The 16,630-nt window shown below is 35.5% G+C and overlaps 1 protein-coding gene across 1 annotated transcript in view; it reads right to left on the bottom strand.

The window, feature by feature from the left end:
- Nucleotides 1-1,893: 1,893 nt before the first annotated feature.
- Nucleotides 1,894-16,630, bottom strand: part of LOC131078359 (uncharacterized) — a 130,940-nt gene continuing 116,203 nt past the window's right edge. The window contains exons 10-15 of the mRNA XM_058016032.2: nucleotides 14,793-14,967; nucleotides 3,723-3,830; nucleotides 3,511-3,606; nucleotides 3,139-3,318; nucleotides 2,469-2,603; nucleotides 1,894-2,354 (exon numbers count right to left, since the gene is read on the bottom strand). Coding sequence (XP_057872015.2) covers nucleotides 2,226-2,354; nucleotides 2,469-2,603; nucleotides 3,139-3,318; nucleotides 3,511-3,606; nucleotides 3,723-3,830; nucleotides 14,793-14,967 — 823 coding nt within the window. The 3' untranslated portion in view covers nucleotides 1,894-2,225. The remainder of the gene's footprint in view (nucleotides 2,355-2,468; nucleotides 2,604-3,138; nucleotides 3,319-3,510; nucleotides 3,607-3,722; nucleotides 3,831-14,792; nucleotides 14,968-16,630) is intronic.

The raw sequence follows: 16,630 nt of genomic DNA, 5'->3' as shown, positions 1-16,630 counted from the left end.
ACCTCGATGGACGAATGAGCAGGCTCAAACAACCCAATTGACAAGAGTTGAACCTTGGACCTACATGGGAAGAACCCAAAGCCTTGACACAACCTTACCAACCGTTTGAGCTATGGATCAAAACCCTCAAATAGATCTTCTTTTACAACTAAAAACTTTGCAACTTACTAAACAATATTCGAAAGAAATAATAAGTTGCAAGTATCAAACAAATTCATACACAACCATGATCAAATTTTCAACAATACCACCCCCTCAAATTAATGCCTTTATAGTATTGAACCATATCCAATGCATTTTATTACTAACCTAGGACACAAGCACAAAGGTTCACTTCCAAAACAAAAAAAGTGAGAGGCTCAATAATTAATTTACATAATTGTATATGGGCACATAAGCCACTATATATATAGCAAAACATCCAATCAACAAAGAGGTTTTCCCGCCAAAATATTGAAAGGTGAGTCCAAGGAAAGGAACATGCCATCTACAAACAACACCTTGAATGCACTCTATCGGTAGGCCAATACCTTCAGAGTAGCTAAAGTACATGGTTCAATGAATTCAACCTCTCAGCACTACATATGTCGTCCTTAGTAGACGAATTATCAAGTCACATATGATGCAAGAGAGATAGTTGACACGATGCAACATGGCACCTATGAGCTAAATTTTGAAATAGATGAGCTAATACTCCGACTCGATGCGCACCACCTAGGATGTTGAGAAGATCCACAAGCATAAAAATTGTGTTGTCGGGCAATTGTCGGGCGCTATCACAATTGAACAACACTAGAAATATAGCCTCGCACCCCACGTGTTCGGTGTTATCACACGCATCCATCGTGGCAAGATGAAAAAGCTCAGATGCTCCCAACAAATGTTTCTCTTTTTGCACAAACTCCCAAGAGCACGCCACATGGAACCTGCCAACAAGATACACACAGAAAATTAAACACTAGGACCAAAAGCGGGCCCCGCTGCTAATAAAAAGATAACGCAAACAAGAACAGGGCCACTGATATTACTAAACCAAGGGTGGTGCGAAACACCAAAAGCTCAAATTGTTGCATATAAAGACCTCGTGCTTCATCAGATGAAGCTGACATGGCAAGATTGAACAATGCACGCACACTAAACTTCCAAACTTCAACTCTTGCTCAACAACCCTGCATGCACCATGAAACCACAATTCTCATAGAAACACAATCCACCGAGGCTGCGAGCTGCAGGCCACCAAGGGCAAAACTCGAGCAACGCATAAAAAAGATCAGCTCCCTGTAGTGAAGAATTCATTATAGATTTCACAAGAAGGATCCCATATATCTGCAATCGAAGCCATTTTTAAATAATACTCCTCTCAACTTCCTCTAGTGGACGGTTAATTTTTGGAGTCCCCAGTTTTAGATAACTATCATGGGCAATTTCAGGTAGAAAATTGGTTATAGTTTTTTAGCATGCTGGTGAAGAAATATCAGTACGTGATATTTGCAAATCTAATTAGTTTCCTGGGGAACAGCTGCTTTAAAGGAATGTGAACTGGATTTCAATCAGGAATCGAAACAAAACATCAGAAAGACGTAAACTAGAAAACATTGTCCAAAGAATGTCCTTACAAGAATGAACCTTCTACCGTAAAGCTCAGCTATACCTCTCTGATTTAGTCAGGAAAGCCCAAAAACAAATTGTTTCGAACGATGGTATATACTTCCAGATGTTTTATCTTGATTAATGAATTCTTAATACTAAATAGAAGGTTTTAATGAAGTTTTCATTTCCTAAAAACCTTTATGTAGGTTGCCACTTGCTACTCAATAAGTCATTACTTCTATTTAATAAGTACATGCACTGCATGTTAGTAACGTAACGAGTATCAATTCAAGAAATAGAAACTCAGAGTGCATCTCAAGTCTTCCGATTTAAAAATAAATAAAAGTGGGCAATCTATATGGACTTCAAACTGACTTAACATTCAAAATTACAAAATGCATACAAGAAACATTTACAGACTATCTTAAACAACATGCGAAAAAAAATTCTGCATATTCTGATGCAACGATGTGCTTTCTGAATCATCCATTGACTACATGAAAATACATTAGCAAGTTTTTGCAGTCAACGAAAATACAAAAAGATTAATTCTTTCTTAACAAAAGTATCCTCAAATCTCCCATGGACAAGCCGCATATAGCACAATTTGTAGTTTAGCATAATTTCACTCCCACTTATTCAATTCCTTTCCTCCGTTTGGAAGACCGCCCACTATTAGCGATGTCATTGTCGTCAACAAATTGTGATGCGACCCGAGCTCTCAGTTCACTAAGAGACTCATCTTCTCGTGCTTGCTCCAATACCTATTGACACAGTATTGGGGAATTATTAAATTGGCATATCAAACTTACAAACGTGTATATTATTCTAAACACGTCAATTTTCAATTCAAATTATAAAATAGCACACATTCATACCAAGTGACGGCCATACAAATGTGAACTGGAGAGTGCATTGAATGCATTCTCTGCCTCCTGTTTTGTGATGAATTCAATAAATGCAAATCCCCTGTGACTTCCATCAACCTTTTTAGGCAGCCGTAAATTTTTAATCTATAAAACAAATTGACGAAATAAGTAGCATTCTACAATGGTTAAAATACATATCAGCATTAATCACAGATATTTAAGTGCTGCATCCAACTTGTTTATTAATTTAGGTAAGTAAAAAATTTATTTATTTGAAAAACCTGTGAACTAAATTTGCTTCACATTGGATTTTTAAATAGGCATTTATCCTATTGGAATAAACACGAAACACTCCCACAAAAAAATGTGAAAAGGTTCAAGTTAAATAATGTCTTGAATTTCAGCCATCGGAGAAAACTCTTTCTTGATTTATGATTCATTTTTGTTTAATTAATATTTCCTTACAAGTTACAACTATAACCTCTTGAAAATACCAAAAAATCCCAAATGATTCTAATTCGTCAAGTGGCATTAGTTGTGTCCATTCCTTTTGTGAATACACTCAAATACTTGAGCTCTCAGATATTTGTTTAATTACCACTTTCCCATCTCCAAATATGCCGAATCTATGTTTCAAGCTCTTGTTTAGCTTTGACCAAAGAAAAAATGAGAAAAGTACCTGCCCAAAGGGACTGAAGAGTTGTCTCAAATCTTTCTTTGTTGCTTCAAAAGCAACATTTCTGACAATAATTTTTGTTGAACTCTTGTTCTTATCCAGATTCTTTTGCTGCATTGTTTTTGCTTCTTTTTTATGGTGGCTAATTTGAAGAGAAAGGGCATGTCCATCAAGTACAGTTCCCTGCTACAAATCAATCTAAAACTGTAAGATAAAATTTCTTACCTAAAATCAATTTCTAAATAATGAATACATCAATATATTTACCGTATGCTTAGGAGATATAAGTTCTAACCTCCAGAAACCACTACTAGTATTAGAAATGCATATTCTTCAACTAGTCCTAGCATTAGAATAAGGGTGAAAGTAGACAACCTGCAACAGCTTGCAAACATTTCTTGCTGTTTCAGCAGTGTCAAATTCAATAAAACAAAACCCCATGTTCTCTTTCTTGGGAGGATCACCTTTCATCTGCAAGGAAATGGTTTAAGCATAAAAACCTTAATTAAAGAAAACTAGGACTAGGACTAGGAGTAGTAGATTTAACAAATATAGTGATTCCTTTTTAATAAAGCACTAGATATTACCGTCACTTTTCGTAGTTCTCCTTCCTTTAAATGCTGCTCAAAGTGGTTTTGCAAGGCTACTGTTGTAGTTTTGAAGTTGAGATTTTTAACAAAAATAGATCTAGACACCTACAATAATCAGACATTAAGTTTGGTGAACACAAAATTTTGTATATGCTGGCACCTCAAATAAGCAATATGAAAACGAAAGTTCAAAAAACATTAGCAAAAGCCCCAATTTAGATTTCCACAAAAGTTATCCAACATCAGCAGAATATATTCAACTACTCACACATTGCACAAAACTGAGGAACAAGAGAAATATAGGGAATTCTGGTTAAGTGAACATCAGTAAAGAACCTCACCTTAAAAATACCATTAAGTAACAAATACTCATATTAATCAGATTGATGCCAAAAAGATAAGTAAAATTCCATCATAAATGACTTGTCAACAATCAAGTCCAGTACAAAACTCTTGAAGCAGTAGCAAGCAAGGCAAAGTATTTTGCAATTCTTAAGCAGGCTACTTGATAGATTCTAGTTGGCTCGGTTTCCCAATTTACCAATTCATCAGCCAACAAGCCCAGATCCAAGTCTAGTTTAAACCCAATCCAAGTACTAGGCCAAGTTGCCTATAGGTCCATCCAAGGTCCTTCAAATAGGCCTGGATTTAGCTAGGACAAGCCGGTGTGAAGCCACAAATAAAAAAAAGGCTGTTTTCTAAATTATTTATTTATTTGTTCTCTTTTTTTCAGTGTTCCACGGGGACGCGTCCCCCCCCCCTTTTTGGTCGCGTCCCCCGTAAGAAACGTCTCGGGGACGCGACGTCCCCCACCGTCCCGCCACCGCTGCCGAGACGTCTCCGCATCTCCTAGGGAGACGTGGAGACGTCTCCCAAGAGACATCTAGGCATCTCCTTGGGAAACGTCTCCCAGTCTCTCGAGAGACGTGCAGACGTCTCCCGTCACCCACGTCAAAAGCAAACAAAAACAGCATTTTTTTTATAAACATGTGACTTTTTTGGGGGTTAAGGGGTAACCCTAATTGGACGTGGGCCAATAGAAAAATAACACCCGACGCCTTTAGAAAATAATAAAAGTATTTTTGGCCTCGCGGGGCGCTGCCCCTCGACCCTGCCCTATATCGCGACAGGGAACGCACAAGGGGCGCTGCCCCCAAACCCCCGTTGAAAAATATAGGGGGAAACCGCGCCGATAGAAGTAGGGAAAATTTAACCTCCTAGTCTGATTAGGCTCCATATAACAAATACAACACAATTAGCATTGAAGAAATCTTGGTATTTAGATTTAGTATTTCAAATTTCCTATAGTCTCATTTGAAATGTAATTCTTATACTATAATACTATCATACATCTTTTCAAAACTAGTTTTTCAAGTACTATATGTATATGTATAACTATATCAGCACCACCACCACCCCGCCGCCGGCCCCCCGCCGTCCCCAAACTTAGGCCCTTGGTCCCCTCGTCCCGGAAACGCATCCCCGCGTCCCCCTATCCCCCTGTCCCCAACACCCGTGGAACACTACTTTTTTTCAATTCTACTTTGACTGAGAATGTTGAATATTTGCATTTTTGGAATGGTTACTGTAGGCACCTGAATTTGTTTAGCATCAGTTACATGTGCTGGAAGTATATTTGATTGAGCTGCTATAGCTGGACGTTTTGATCAGCAATTGGAAGGAGTTTAAAGTGTGTTTACAGGTTACCCATTCATTGCTGTTTCAGAACAGAACAGCAGTATCTTACAATCTCCTTGCTTTATGTTGGATCATGTATGCACACTTGTAACCTGATTCCAAGGTACTTTCATTTAAAACTATGACAGCAATTCATGTGCCATGAAATTCATAATCAGACCTCATTTCAGTTATATAACTTTTTATTTGATTCATGCATTGCCCTTTAGACGAGCACAAATAAGAACAGAAAATTTATGTGGAAACCCTTTCGGGAGAAAACAATGGCAAAAAGATTTGCTTCTATAAAAACTTCTCTTACAAATTTTGTAGGCACCAATCCCCGCAACTAAGAACCAACCCAGCAAGAGACACCAATCTCTTCTATTGAGAGACCAGCTCAAACAAAAATGTCTTAGTCTTCTTTAGAATATTTCTCCTTAAAAATCTGTCTTAAATCTGCTGCCTTAACTTCTGCTCATAAATCTGCTATAACTTCTGCTCAAAAATCTCCTGTTGATCTACTTATAGTTCTGATTTACATCTGCTCCAATATGCTTTATAAATCTGCTCAATGATGCTTCATAAATCTGCTCCTATATGTTTAATAAATTTGCTCAATTATGCTTCATAAATATGCTCCAATATGCTTCATAAATCTGCTGGAATATGCTTTAGATCTGCTCATGTATAGAAAGATGTTCATGAATTGCTTACCACTTAAACCACCAATTTTCCTTCTTTTATACCTCACACATGCACCTCTTCACCCAAGAGGGGTTAATAAATCTGCTGCAATATGCTTTAGATCTGCTCATGTATAGAAAGATGTTTGTGAATTGCTCACCACTTAAACCACCAATTTTCCTTATTTTATACCTCACACATGCACCTCTTCACCCAAGAGGGGTGACCCATCAAAGAAGGTCAGTCAGATTTGAAAACAATTAATTTATTTTATTTTCCAGAGGGGCAATCACCCTAGGAGGATTGGCCAAATTTTAACATCCCTTAAAAATTATTAAAGTAAATTTTGAACAATTTGGGCACCAAAACTAGGATTAGGTTGGCCAGCATTTCTATTTGAACTTGACCACCAAAACTAGGATTAGATTGGTCAACATTTCCTTGTGAAATAACTTGTAATTAGGGCAAAATATATCCAGCCAATAAATGCTCATCTTCAATAATGTATCTCCTTTGACATCAATGACAACAATATTAACAACACCTTTCACTTCGCAATCTTCGATAAAACATTTAAGACGTTTTGTTTACAGTGGAGGATATGTTTGGATTTGTAGTGGATTTGATGTTAGGCATAAGAACTCATACAATCAAGTGAAAACTCTTTTGTGTGGCGTTCCTAGAATGCACGCCAAAGCTTGCCCAAGTAAAAATGGTGCACCTATGCCAACACCTAAAGTGATATAATATATTCAAAAGTAGAAGCAAGTGGATAAAGAAATAGCCTATAGAATAGATTGTCATTTGCCAAAGCAAAAGATCTCAAGCAATGAGGCCACCTCCTCTATCTATTCTTGAAGTTGTATAAAGTCACCCCTTTTTTACCACGCCTCAAGAAGAGCCAACTTCACATAAGAGAACAAAGAGACCACTCAAAATAGCATTTCACATGAATCCCAAGAAGTGGCCGATCAACACATTCCAAGATGCATCTATACAAATGGTTTGTCTTTCATATTGTTTCCTCACCATATTGGCAATATTAGAATATTGTAATGTTTCTTTAATGGTCATCTTAGTCGTCTTTAAGTAGTTTCTATTTTGGCTTCAGTTTACAATTGTTTCTTTTAGAAACATCGTCTTGTACTTTTCTATTTAAGAAGACTCTGTCTTCATTGTTTAATACAACACAACAACATCGAATATTTTAATAATATGGTATCAGAGCTGGTCTAAGCCCGTCTCTCTCATGGAAGGACTTAGAATTTTGGGAGGGCCTTCTTCGAGGGTCGCCATCTCATTTGTAGATTTTGGTTCGAAGATTAGTGGTCGCAAAAGAGGGTTTTTGTGTTTTCACACACGTGTAGGGTTTTGCCCCTTCTATATTTCGTGATTTTGTCAGACCTGTTTTTCCCTGTGTCTCTACTCACGACAACTGTTATTTTCTGCGATTCCCAGCTGCCTTAAAGTGTCTTTTTTTTCGCACCTATTTTATGGGTTTTTCAAACTCGTACAAGCCCACGCAAAGATTTTTCTTGTGTTTGCCCCTCTGTGTTTCACATTTTTAAAGATTTTGTCGCGTGATTTCGTCTGCATTTTTTGCGCGACTTGTGGTTTTCCGGCAGTGGCTCCATTTTTTTCGCAGTTTTCTTCTTCCACACCCAAGGGTTTTCACTTTTCAAAGACCCTCCGTTTATTTTTGGCGGCAAGTAATCTTTTTTCTGAGCAACAATTATTTTTTCTGAAATCCCGATTTATTCGCAATTTTTACCTGCAGCTCGGGATTTTTGGACGCATTGGGAGCAGCAAGACGATTTTCCGACAGCATTTTCCAAAATCGCGGGTTTGTGTTCCGTCTTCTACGTTTTCGATTTTTAGCGTGCAATGGATTTGTGGGTTCTCAGAAAATTGAGAAAACGTGTTGCTTCTGGTGTTTTCCCTTAAAAAAATTTTGCGGGGGTTTTAATAATTTTTATCTTAAAAAAATTTATTTTGTGGGTTTATATTTTTGTCCTTAAAAAATATATGTGGGTTTTAATAATTTTGCCTCAAAAAATATTTTGTGGGGATTTTTTATTTTTTTTGTCCCTTTAAAAAATTAATCAGTGGGTTCTAATAATTTTTTCCTTAAAAAAAATTTTGGGAGGATTTTATAATTTTTGTCCATAAAAAATTATCGAGGGTTTTGTGCCATTTTTTGCCTCAAAAATCGTTTTGTAAAAGGGTTTTACCGTTTTTCCTCAAAAACAAAGTTTTGTATTTTGATCTATGTCTCGGATTTGTGTCTTCTCATCTGTAATTCGCAATGTTCACGTGGGATTCTAAGTTTTGTCTGATTTTATCCTCAAAAATCATGGGTACAGGTGTTCCTGTCTTAAGGTTTTTAGTGTTTTTTCCGAAAAAAACGATGCTTAAAATCGTGGCTTCTTGCAGTCTGTTTTGGGATGTGCTCATCTACAAAAGTTTGTTGAGGGTTTGCTGATTTTTCCTCAAAATCGTGGTTTCAGTTTCATCTTCAGCTCGATGTCTCTTGCTACAAGGAGTGATACCATTGTTACCCAACATCAGGTTGGAGGATTTGTGATGATTTTTGGAAAAATCCAAAAGTTATGTAGATTATGGGAGGGTCAGTGGCAAGCTCTTGTCGCAGAGCGTTCTAGGAAGAAGGGAGTAGTCTTCTCTGTTTTTCTCTTAGTAGTTAGAACGATGACCATTAAGGGAGGGTATTAGAATACTATAATGTTTCTTTAATGGTCATCTCAGTCGTCTTTAGGTAGTTTCTATTTTGGCTTCAATTTACGATTGTTTCTTTTAGAAACATCATCTTGTACTTTTCTATTTAGTACTTATCTATTTAAGAAGACTTTGTCTTCATTGTTTAATACAGCACAACATTGAATATTTTAATAATAGTCAAGAACTAGTGAGAAAAATTAAAAAGCCTCCAAAAGGGTGTCTTTCAATGTTGTTCAATCATAATATTGGAAGGCACTAATGAGAAAAATAATAGGTACAAGGGCCCAAGTTATGAGGTGGTGTGTAGCACTTCATGGCAAATGAGATAAAACTTGTGGAAGATTCATGGAAGCCATTACGAATTCATGGGAAGAGAGAAGAGTGTCCATTGTTTTGATGAATAGAAGGATCCAAAAATTGACCCTTGTCAATGTTTTTGAAAGACGTCCATTCTATTTACTTCTTCACTACCCATCTCATTTACATTGTCATCACTACTGCTAGTGCTTGTTTTGTAAATGTTATTCAATTCTCAATTCAAAATGCAAGTTATATTCTAGTTTATCTTTACTTTTATCTATGTATTATCTATTTAATATGATAAATCTGATTATCTTCTTTTATATTGCAGGTGAGAGGAGCATTTATTGATTTCGATGTCCTTCTCACAAATGCCGATTGATATGTATATGCAAGCAGGGAGGATCAAGCAATGCCTTGTTTAGACATGACCGATCAAGACATTACTTGATCGCACCCTTTGACTCATCGTTACAATTACCAATCGGTGTATACTTAATTAACAGCCCAATACCAATCGGTGTATACTTAACTTGCTACCCGATACCAATCGGTGTATACTTAACTTGCTACCCGATACCAATCGATGTACACTTAACTAATCATCCGATACCAATCGGTGTATGCTTAATTTGCCACCCGATAACAATCGGTGTATGCTAGTTAATCCCGATAACCATTATTGTTCACTGTTTAATATATCAACCGATATAAATCGGAATACATTGGTTAGCCCGATAATAATCGGTGATCACAATTATAATGTAAACCGATATTAATCGGTATTCTATGCTATGATATGATTATCGATAGTTTAAGCATTGATCGAACTAAGTAGATTGAACATATACAAATGAAGAATGGTCATCAAATGAAGGAACAATAGCTTGAAGTTTTTCATCATAGTTTATCGATAGGATAAATGATTGAATGAGAGACTTCATTTATCTCTCATTCAATCATTTATCTTACCGAAGCTATAATGCATTAACATGTTTCGTAGATCAAAGATGTTCAAGGTAAAACTTTTTTTGTGACACAATGATAACAAACTGAAACAAAAATAAAATTGAAAAAAATATTTAGTTGTCTCAATTCTAGTTGATGCTTATATTTTGCATTTGCTACAAAAGAAGATCTAAATATATCACCATTCAACATTTGTATCTAAGAGACAAAATAATAAAATATTGACTAACAATATCCTACACTTCAATTCTCCTTTCTCCAGCATGTTGCGAGAAATTAGACACTAGACAGCCTTGCCCAAGCCCATGATTCCTCAAACACCTACATTAATGTTCACCTGCTCCACTACAATTGTAGTGGTATCACTATATATGTGTAAGTGGTTGTGCAAACCTTAAAATTATAGTAGGTGTTTGAAGCATGAGGGGGCATGGAGTTGGGCCAATCCTAATATAAAATTATAATTATTAATTTATAAATTAAAATACTTGATCAAACTGACTAAAAATATTGATACTGTTGTTTTAACTAGGGAAGATGGGTTCGGATTGCCTTAAGGCAACATCCGAACCCATTTAGGACTGGGTCCTATCTTAAGGGGCTAGCATGCCCCCAAGACAAGTCCGGCCCCATCCTCCACGCCACAATAAAGTAAATTGGTGCCAAACGGGACTAAAGCCAACCTAGGATATATGGGTTAAAGACCCATATAAATAAAGGTTAAATTGCAAACACAAAGACAATTCATTCATCCATGCAATCAGCGAATTATCTCTGCAACTAAAGGTGCAAAATCACTAAAGAGGATTGTGCGAACTTATCCAAGAAGATATAGGGCATTTTGGTGCAGTCTTGAAGCATGTAAAAGGGCAGATCTGATATATAAAGATCAGATCCAGAGAAGCAAGCTAAGTATTGTATTTGTGCAATAAGAGTTAATACATAATCTGACCTGTGGGTCTTTAATGCTGGGTTTTTCCTCCTTGGAGGTTTTCCCAGGGTATTTGTGTTTGTCTCTTGTTTCCTTGTTTCATTCCTGAGTTTACTTGATTATAGTTTACTAAATTACAACAAATCTGATTAATAAACTAGGGCATAATTAAATGTTACAAATCTGATTACTGATCTAGGGCACAAACTTAACAGATATTGGATATAATATGTCAATATCTAATATCACTAAATGACTGCATCATTGTTATAAGTGGCAACTAGGTAAATAGCATGGACCCAACCCTATACTCTATTCATTGGGAACACATTCCTATTCCCTGGCCCTCAAATCCTATCCAATAACAACAATGGTAGTGCAACAAAATGCTTGAAAATTTACAGGATGTTATTCTTAATTGATTTAGGTCAAATAAGTGATGTAGGAGGGTTTTTGCACCCCTAAACTCCTTTTAAAACCAATTATATTTGGCCAAGTGTCATTTTTTTTTACGTTGTCAACTATCATTTTGGCGTCAAAGACATCTGGCCATCCTCGACATGGTCAAGGATCAACTCAAACATCCCCAACACCTCAAGGATGGCTAGAAGGTCCTTAAATGTCCTCATTTTCTCCACCGTTTTCTGAAAAGTTAATGGTTTTGCCACCCCAAAACCCTTAACGAATCCCTTGCCACCCCACCATCCCCAAAAAATATTGGGGATACGAATGTGGGTTTGAGGGTCGAAGATGTGTCCCCATGGAACAAAAATGTCTAAGGTAATCATTTACCTTCTTTATGCTTAGGGTACTTGGTATCTTTTCGACTTAAGCCCTTGAGCATCCTTGGTTGTGCAACATCCTTGATTGGGTGCAATGTCTCAAACTAGAGCTTTTTCTACATTTGTAACTTCACAATGAACAAGCATGCAACCTTAACACCTTTCAATCGCCAAGATCCTAGTGCAGGAAAGGTTAGGCATATGCTGAAAGGCTTAATATGATATCATTATAAAAAAATTGTTAGTGGTAAGTTGCATGAATCAATATTGCATTCTTTACAAAATCTGGAAGTAGTTAAATACTTATTTTGGCAACAAGCCTTCCAAATGAAATACATACTAAAGCTAGAAATGAATGAAACTGGTTTTAGCAGTAAGCCTTCCAAAAAATTTAGAGATGCTAAATTTGGCAAACCACAAGTTATCCTTAGAAATTCCAAAAATGAAAGTGATTTTTAATGTCCTGATGGCATAGCCATCTAAACTTACAATATTTAGAGCAACTTTTAAACTGATGATATTTATGGCAGTAAATCGCACAAAAAATTACAATACCATTAATAACAGGAATATTTTATAATTATAATCATAAGCTAAAGATGTCCATCTGCTGTAATAATATCAGAAAATTAAAACACTTTCATAGACCCAAACAGTCTCTCATATGAAAATTACCTTTTCCAAGAGTATTGGTTGAATCCCTAATGTATGATGGCCGAGGAAGAAGTGATAGTCAGTAGTCACTATTCCTTTGGTGCTGCGGCTTTTTTTATTTCATTCAGTCTCAAACATGAGTCACAACCTTAACACAATGAGTGGCAGCTCCCATATATTCATACGAGATGCCCAAAAAGGAAATAATGTTATATAAAAGTCTCACGACTCCCTTTAATAAGTACAACAAACCTTCCCTTTTGAAAGCAAGCCTTTCAAAAATGTTAATCAAAAGTTTCAGTGAGAGGGTACAGCCAGCCAAGACAAAGAACCAAAATCATGTTTGAGGATTTCACATTAGAATCTCAACAAAATAAAAAAATTGAAATCATTATAATCAGATGCACATAACTTCACACAATCCAGAATCTATGAACTCCACACGTACAAAAATTCTAGAAAATCCACGCCAATCAAAAATATCCTTTAAAAATTCTTGCAACAAGAATAACTAAAACTGGAAGAGCTCTGCATATGTTCAGCACAATGCTAATTCTAGATGGAATTATTCAAATGAATAGAAAGGTTTCCATCCTCAAATCCATTCTTTGCCAAAGAGTTTTCATCCTAAAGCGATAAAGATGACAATGTTCTAATCTCAAGATAAATGAATATAAAATATAAAAATGGTAACCCTCTCCATTCCTCAACTCCTTGTAGGTTTCTCAAGGAAAAATAATTATTATTTTCATTTTTCTCCTTTTCCCTCCAAATTTCAGTTTTGAGAAAGTGGTTAGAAGAATCTTTATAAAATGCATTACTCTTTTAGATTGTTACAAGGAGATACGTCTCCAACCTTCTGGGATGTGTCTCAAGGACTGGGACATGTTTCCCGTATTGGAAACGCATGCAGAGACATCCCTGCTTGCAAGAAACATCCCACCAACATTTCCTTTAGTTTCTCGTTGCCAAACCAAGATCTGAGGATATCAAGGTATACTATATTTCTGTTTTCTTGGTTTTTTTGTTATTACTACTATTATTCCATCTTTTTAAAAAATTTAATATTTCAATTTTAAAATGATACAATTGTTTTGTATATTTATTTTCTATTTTCATTAAAATTTACGAGAATATATTTTATATTTTAAAATATTTAGTTTTGATTTTTTAATATTAAAATATTTAATATCTAAAACTTTCCAATCTATTTATATCCTTTTACAATATAATGGCTCTTTTTTTTACATAGATTTACAATTTATTTAGTAATATTTTGTGCAGCCATAGAAGAATCGCAATCAGGCAAATTAGAGTCCCCACCAACACTTTCAACCCTAGCCAAGTCTAGAAAAGACTTCCGAGTCGTCATGGGGTTTGAAGCTACACAAAAGACTTCTACATCATCCATTTCTACATTTTCAATATTATTGTTAGCAAATTTATACTATTAAATTATATTAAAAATGGCATTACCAAGTACCCTCATCTCCTATTTTTCAAAAACACATGTACTAATATCGGTACTGGTATTGGTCTCCTAGCAACCATGCTTTTTCATTAGACCCCAAAGCTAGCATCATTGTTGGTCACTCTTTTAAAACAACCTTATTAATAATAAACATAAGTTGCAATTTTATAAATATAACTTAAAATTACTTTTTTGACGCCTTATGTTAAATTACTAAATTATTTTCCTTGCACCTCCCCATTAGCCTATAGGAAATAAAATAATAGGCTAAGGGTCTACTTATGACTTATGCGTGCAAAGGAATGTGACATTGAGCATTTAATTACCATAGTGTTGTTCTTTATGTGCTGCGTTTGTTGACAACTTCTCCTTTTATAGCTTTCTACTCCTACAACATCGGGATTGCCCAATGGGGATGTGTATCACCATCTTCCCTTCACGTTCATCTTATCAATCTTTGTGAACATTCGTTGACACATTCCTCTATGTGTTGTGTAGTGGACTATTGCCTTGTGGCATGCATTGGTTAACAAGAAAAAAATTGCTAGTTGAATTTTGTTGGGTTTTGTCCATGGTGTTTTTATGGGCATTACACTTATTATGTTGGTAGAATTTGGTTGCGTTCAACTTTGTCGAAACAATACAAGCAAATTTGACTAACACTACAAGAATGAAATAATTTTAAAACTCAAAAATCCACTATAAGTATTATAGTGACACCTAAAGAATACGAACAAGCAAAAATATAATATAGGGCATTTGACAACAGAGCACATGCAAAATGAGCTTGTCATGTACAAAGATGGAGCAAACACGAAAGAAGGCATCTGGTCCTAAATGAACATTGAAGATAAACAAACCTCTTCTCCATCAAACTCAATATCTTCATTCGGTATACCAATACGTTGTTGCTCCACATTAGTTTTCTTGTCTTCAGATACACCAACTGCTGGAGCTTTCTGCAGTTCACTAGATGTCCTTGGCTTTGAGCTGAGAATATTTTCTGGAGCCCATTCTAAATATAAAGGGACATGCCTGCAATCATATTAAAATTGTGCTCTTACTATACAAACAAAAATAAAAACAAATTCTCAATAAGAAATGAGATGGTTTTGAATTTTGAGATGACAAACATTTTTTTCAAAATTGTAAATTTTATAAAAAACAAGCAAATAATATGATGATAATCAGAATATGCAGGACACACATCCAATGTTTGTTAAGTATTAAAGATATAATTCTGGTCACAAATATTGTATTCTAATGCTTTTAAGGTATCCAATGGACAAACCTCCAACACACGTACTACAAAAAACAAATAATAAGTAGGAGGTTATTACCACAAACAAGTGTATTACCAAACTATCCGACCAATCTGAGCAACTAAATTTAGGAAATGTCTCCATATTTTCATTGAATCTGTTTTAATTATTAATGAAACAAGAACTAAATAAGAGGTTTTTGTTTTGCATAAAATTTATTTTAAACCAGAACCTTCAAAGTATGTCACTTAATCACAACATTTGCCGAAGTGAATGCAAGACTGTGAAAACCAAATCAATACTGGGTTAGTTTCTGTGTGTAATTGATAGGGTTCAAGTATTTTAATTCCAGAATGGCCTCATAAAACCAGCCTTTGTCATATCATCTATTTATGAGCAAATAGCTTAGTAGATACATTTGCAAGGGTTCTGGTTCTTGTCTATCTCACACATAAGCAATGCTCAAAAGGTTTTGTGTAAAATCCTCTGTTCTGTTACGGACAAAAGACTATGCTATTACAAATTATTTATGGATTGATATGTTAGCAGTCTCCTATTTGGTCATTGCGACCCATTTCATAGACAACACCAAGAACACCATTTTTTTCTCCAGGCTGTTGTTATTGTGTTTTGAAGGTTGGGTTGCTTCATTTTTTTTTTTGAAGGTGAAGGCTACGGACGAGTAAGACGCACACCAAAAGCTTGGGAATCATTGGACAAGGAAGATTTAACCATCAATGGTGAGTAAAATTTTCATTTTTTCAAGATTTTTCAAGCTTTTATTTTAATTTTCAACTTTCTAAAAAAAAAAATTAATATGTTTTGAATTTTTTTTTGAACTTATTATGCATAATAAGGGGTTATAATGCTGATTTTTAAAAAAAACATTCAATAATGTTTTCTATTTTGGATTCATATATAACGGCTGGAACTAGAAGTCCAGTTTAATTGCCCAAAGCCAAAATGAAGAGAATTCTTTTAGAAATGATGCAACATCACCTCTTTGGCAATATTCAACAATGATTAGACAAATGTCTAGTGGTGGGAGTTTTCTTTGGCGGTGTAACCATTGCAACATAGAGTATACAAGCTCCTATTTTCAAGTGAAAGTTCACTTATGCACCATCCCTTCAAACGGAATAAAAGCTTGTTGGGGACCAAATAAGAAAGGGCTGCCACATGATCTAATAATGTCTTATATTAAGAACAAGAGGATATGGACATGAGAAGTAACAAATCAAAGAGTAATGCACATCCTCTTGCGAAAAAAATCTTTAAGAGACCTCCTACTGACTTGACACAACCAGCTGGCCCACATCCTGTCGTGCCAATGCCACCATCTTCTGAACCAGAGAATATTTCAGTTTCACAAAAAAAGAGGCTCATTAGACAAGGCCTTCAAAAATGAAATCAAAGAGGTTGCGGATCAGAGCATT

This window comes from Cryptomeria japonica, chromosome 3 (assembly GCF_030272615.1).
Source record: "Cryptomeria japonica chromosome 3, Sugi_1.0, whole genome shotgun sequence".
Taxonomy (NCBI): domain Eukaryota; kingdom Viridiplantae; phylum Streptophyta; class Pinopsida; order Cupressales; family Cupressaceae; genus Cryptomeria; species Cryptomeria japonica.
The sequence above is the reverse complement of the archived record's forward strand: the minus strand, read 5'-3'. Positions and strand labels throughout refer to the sequence as shown.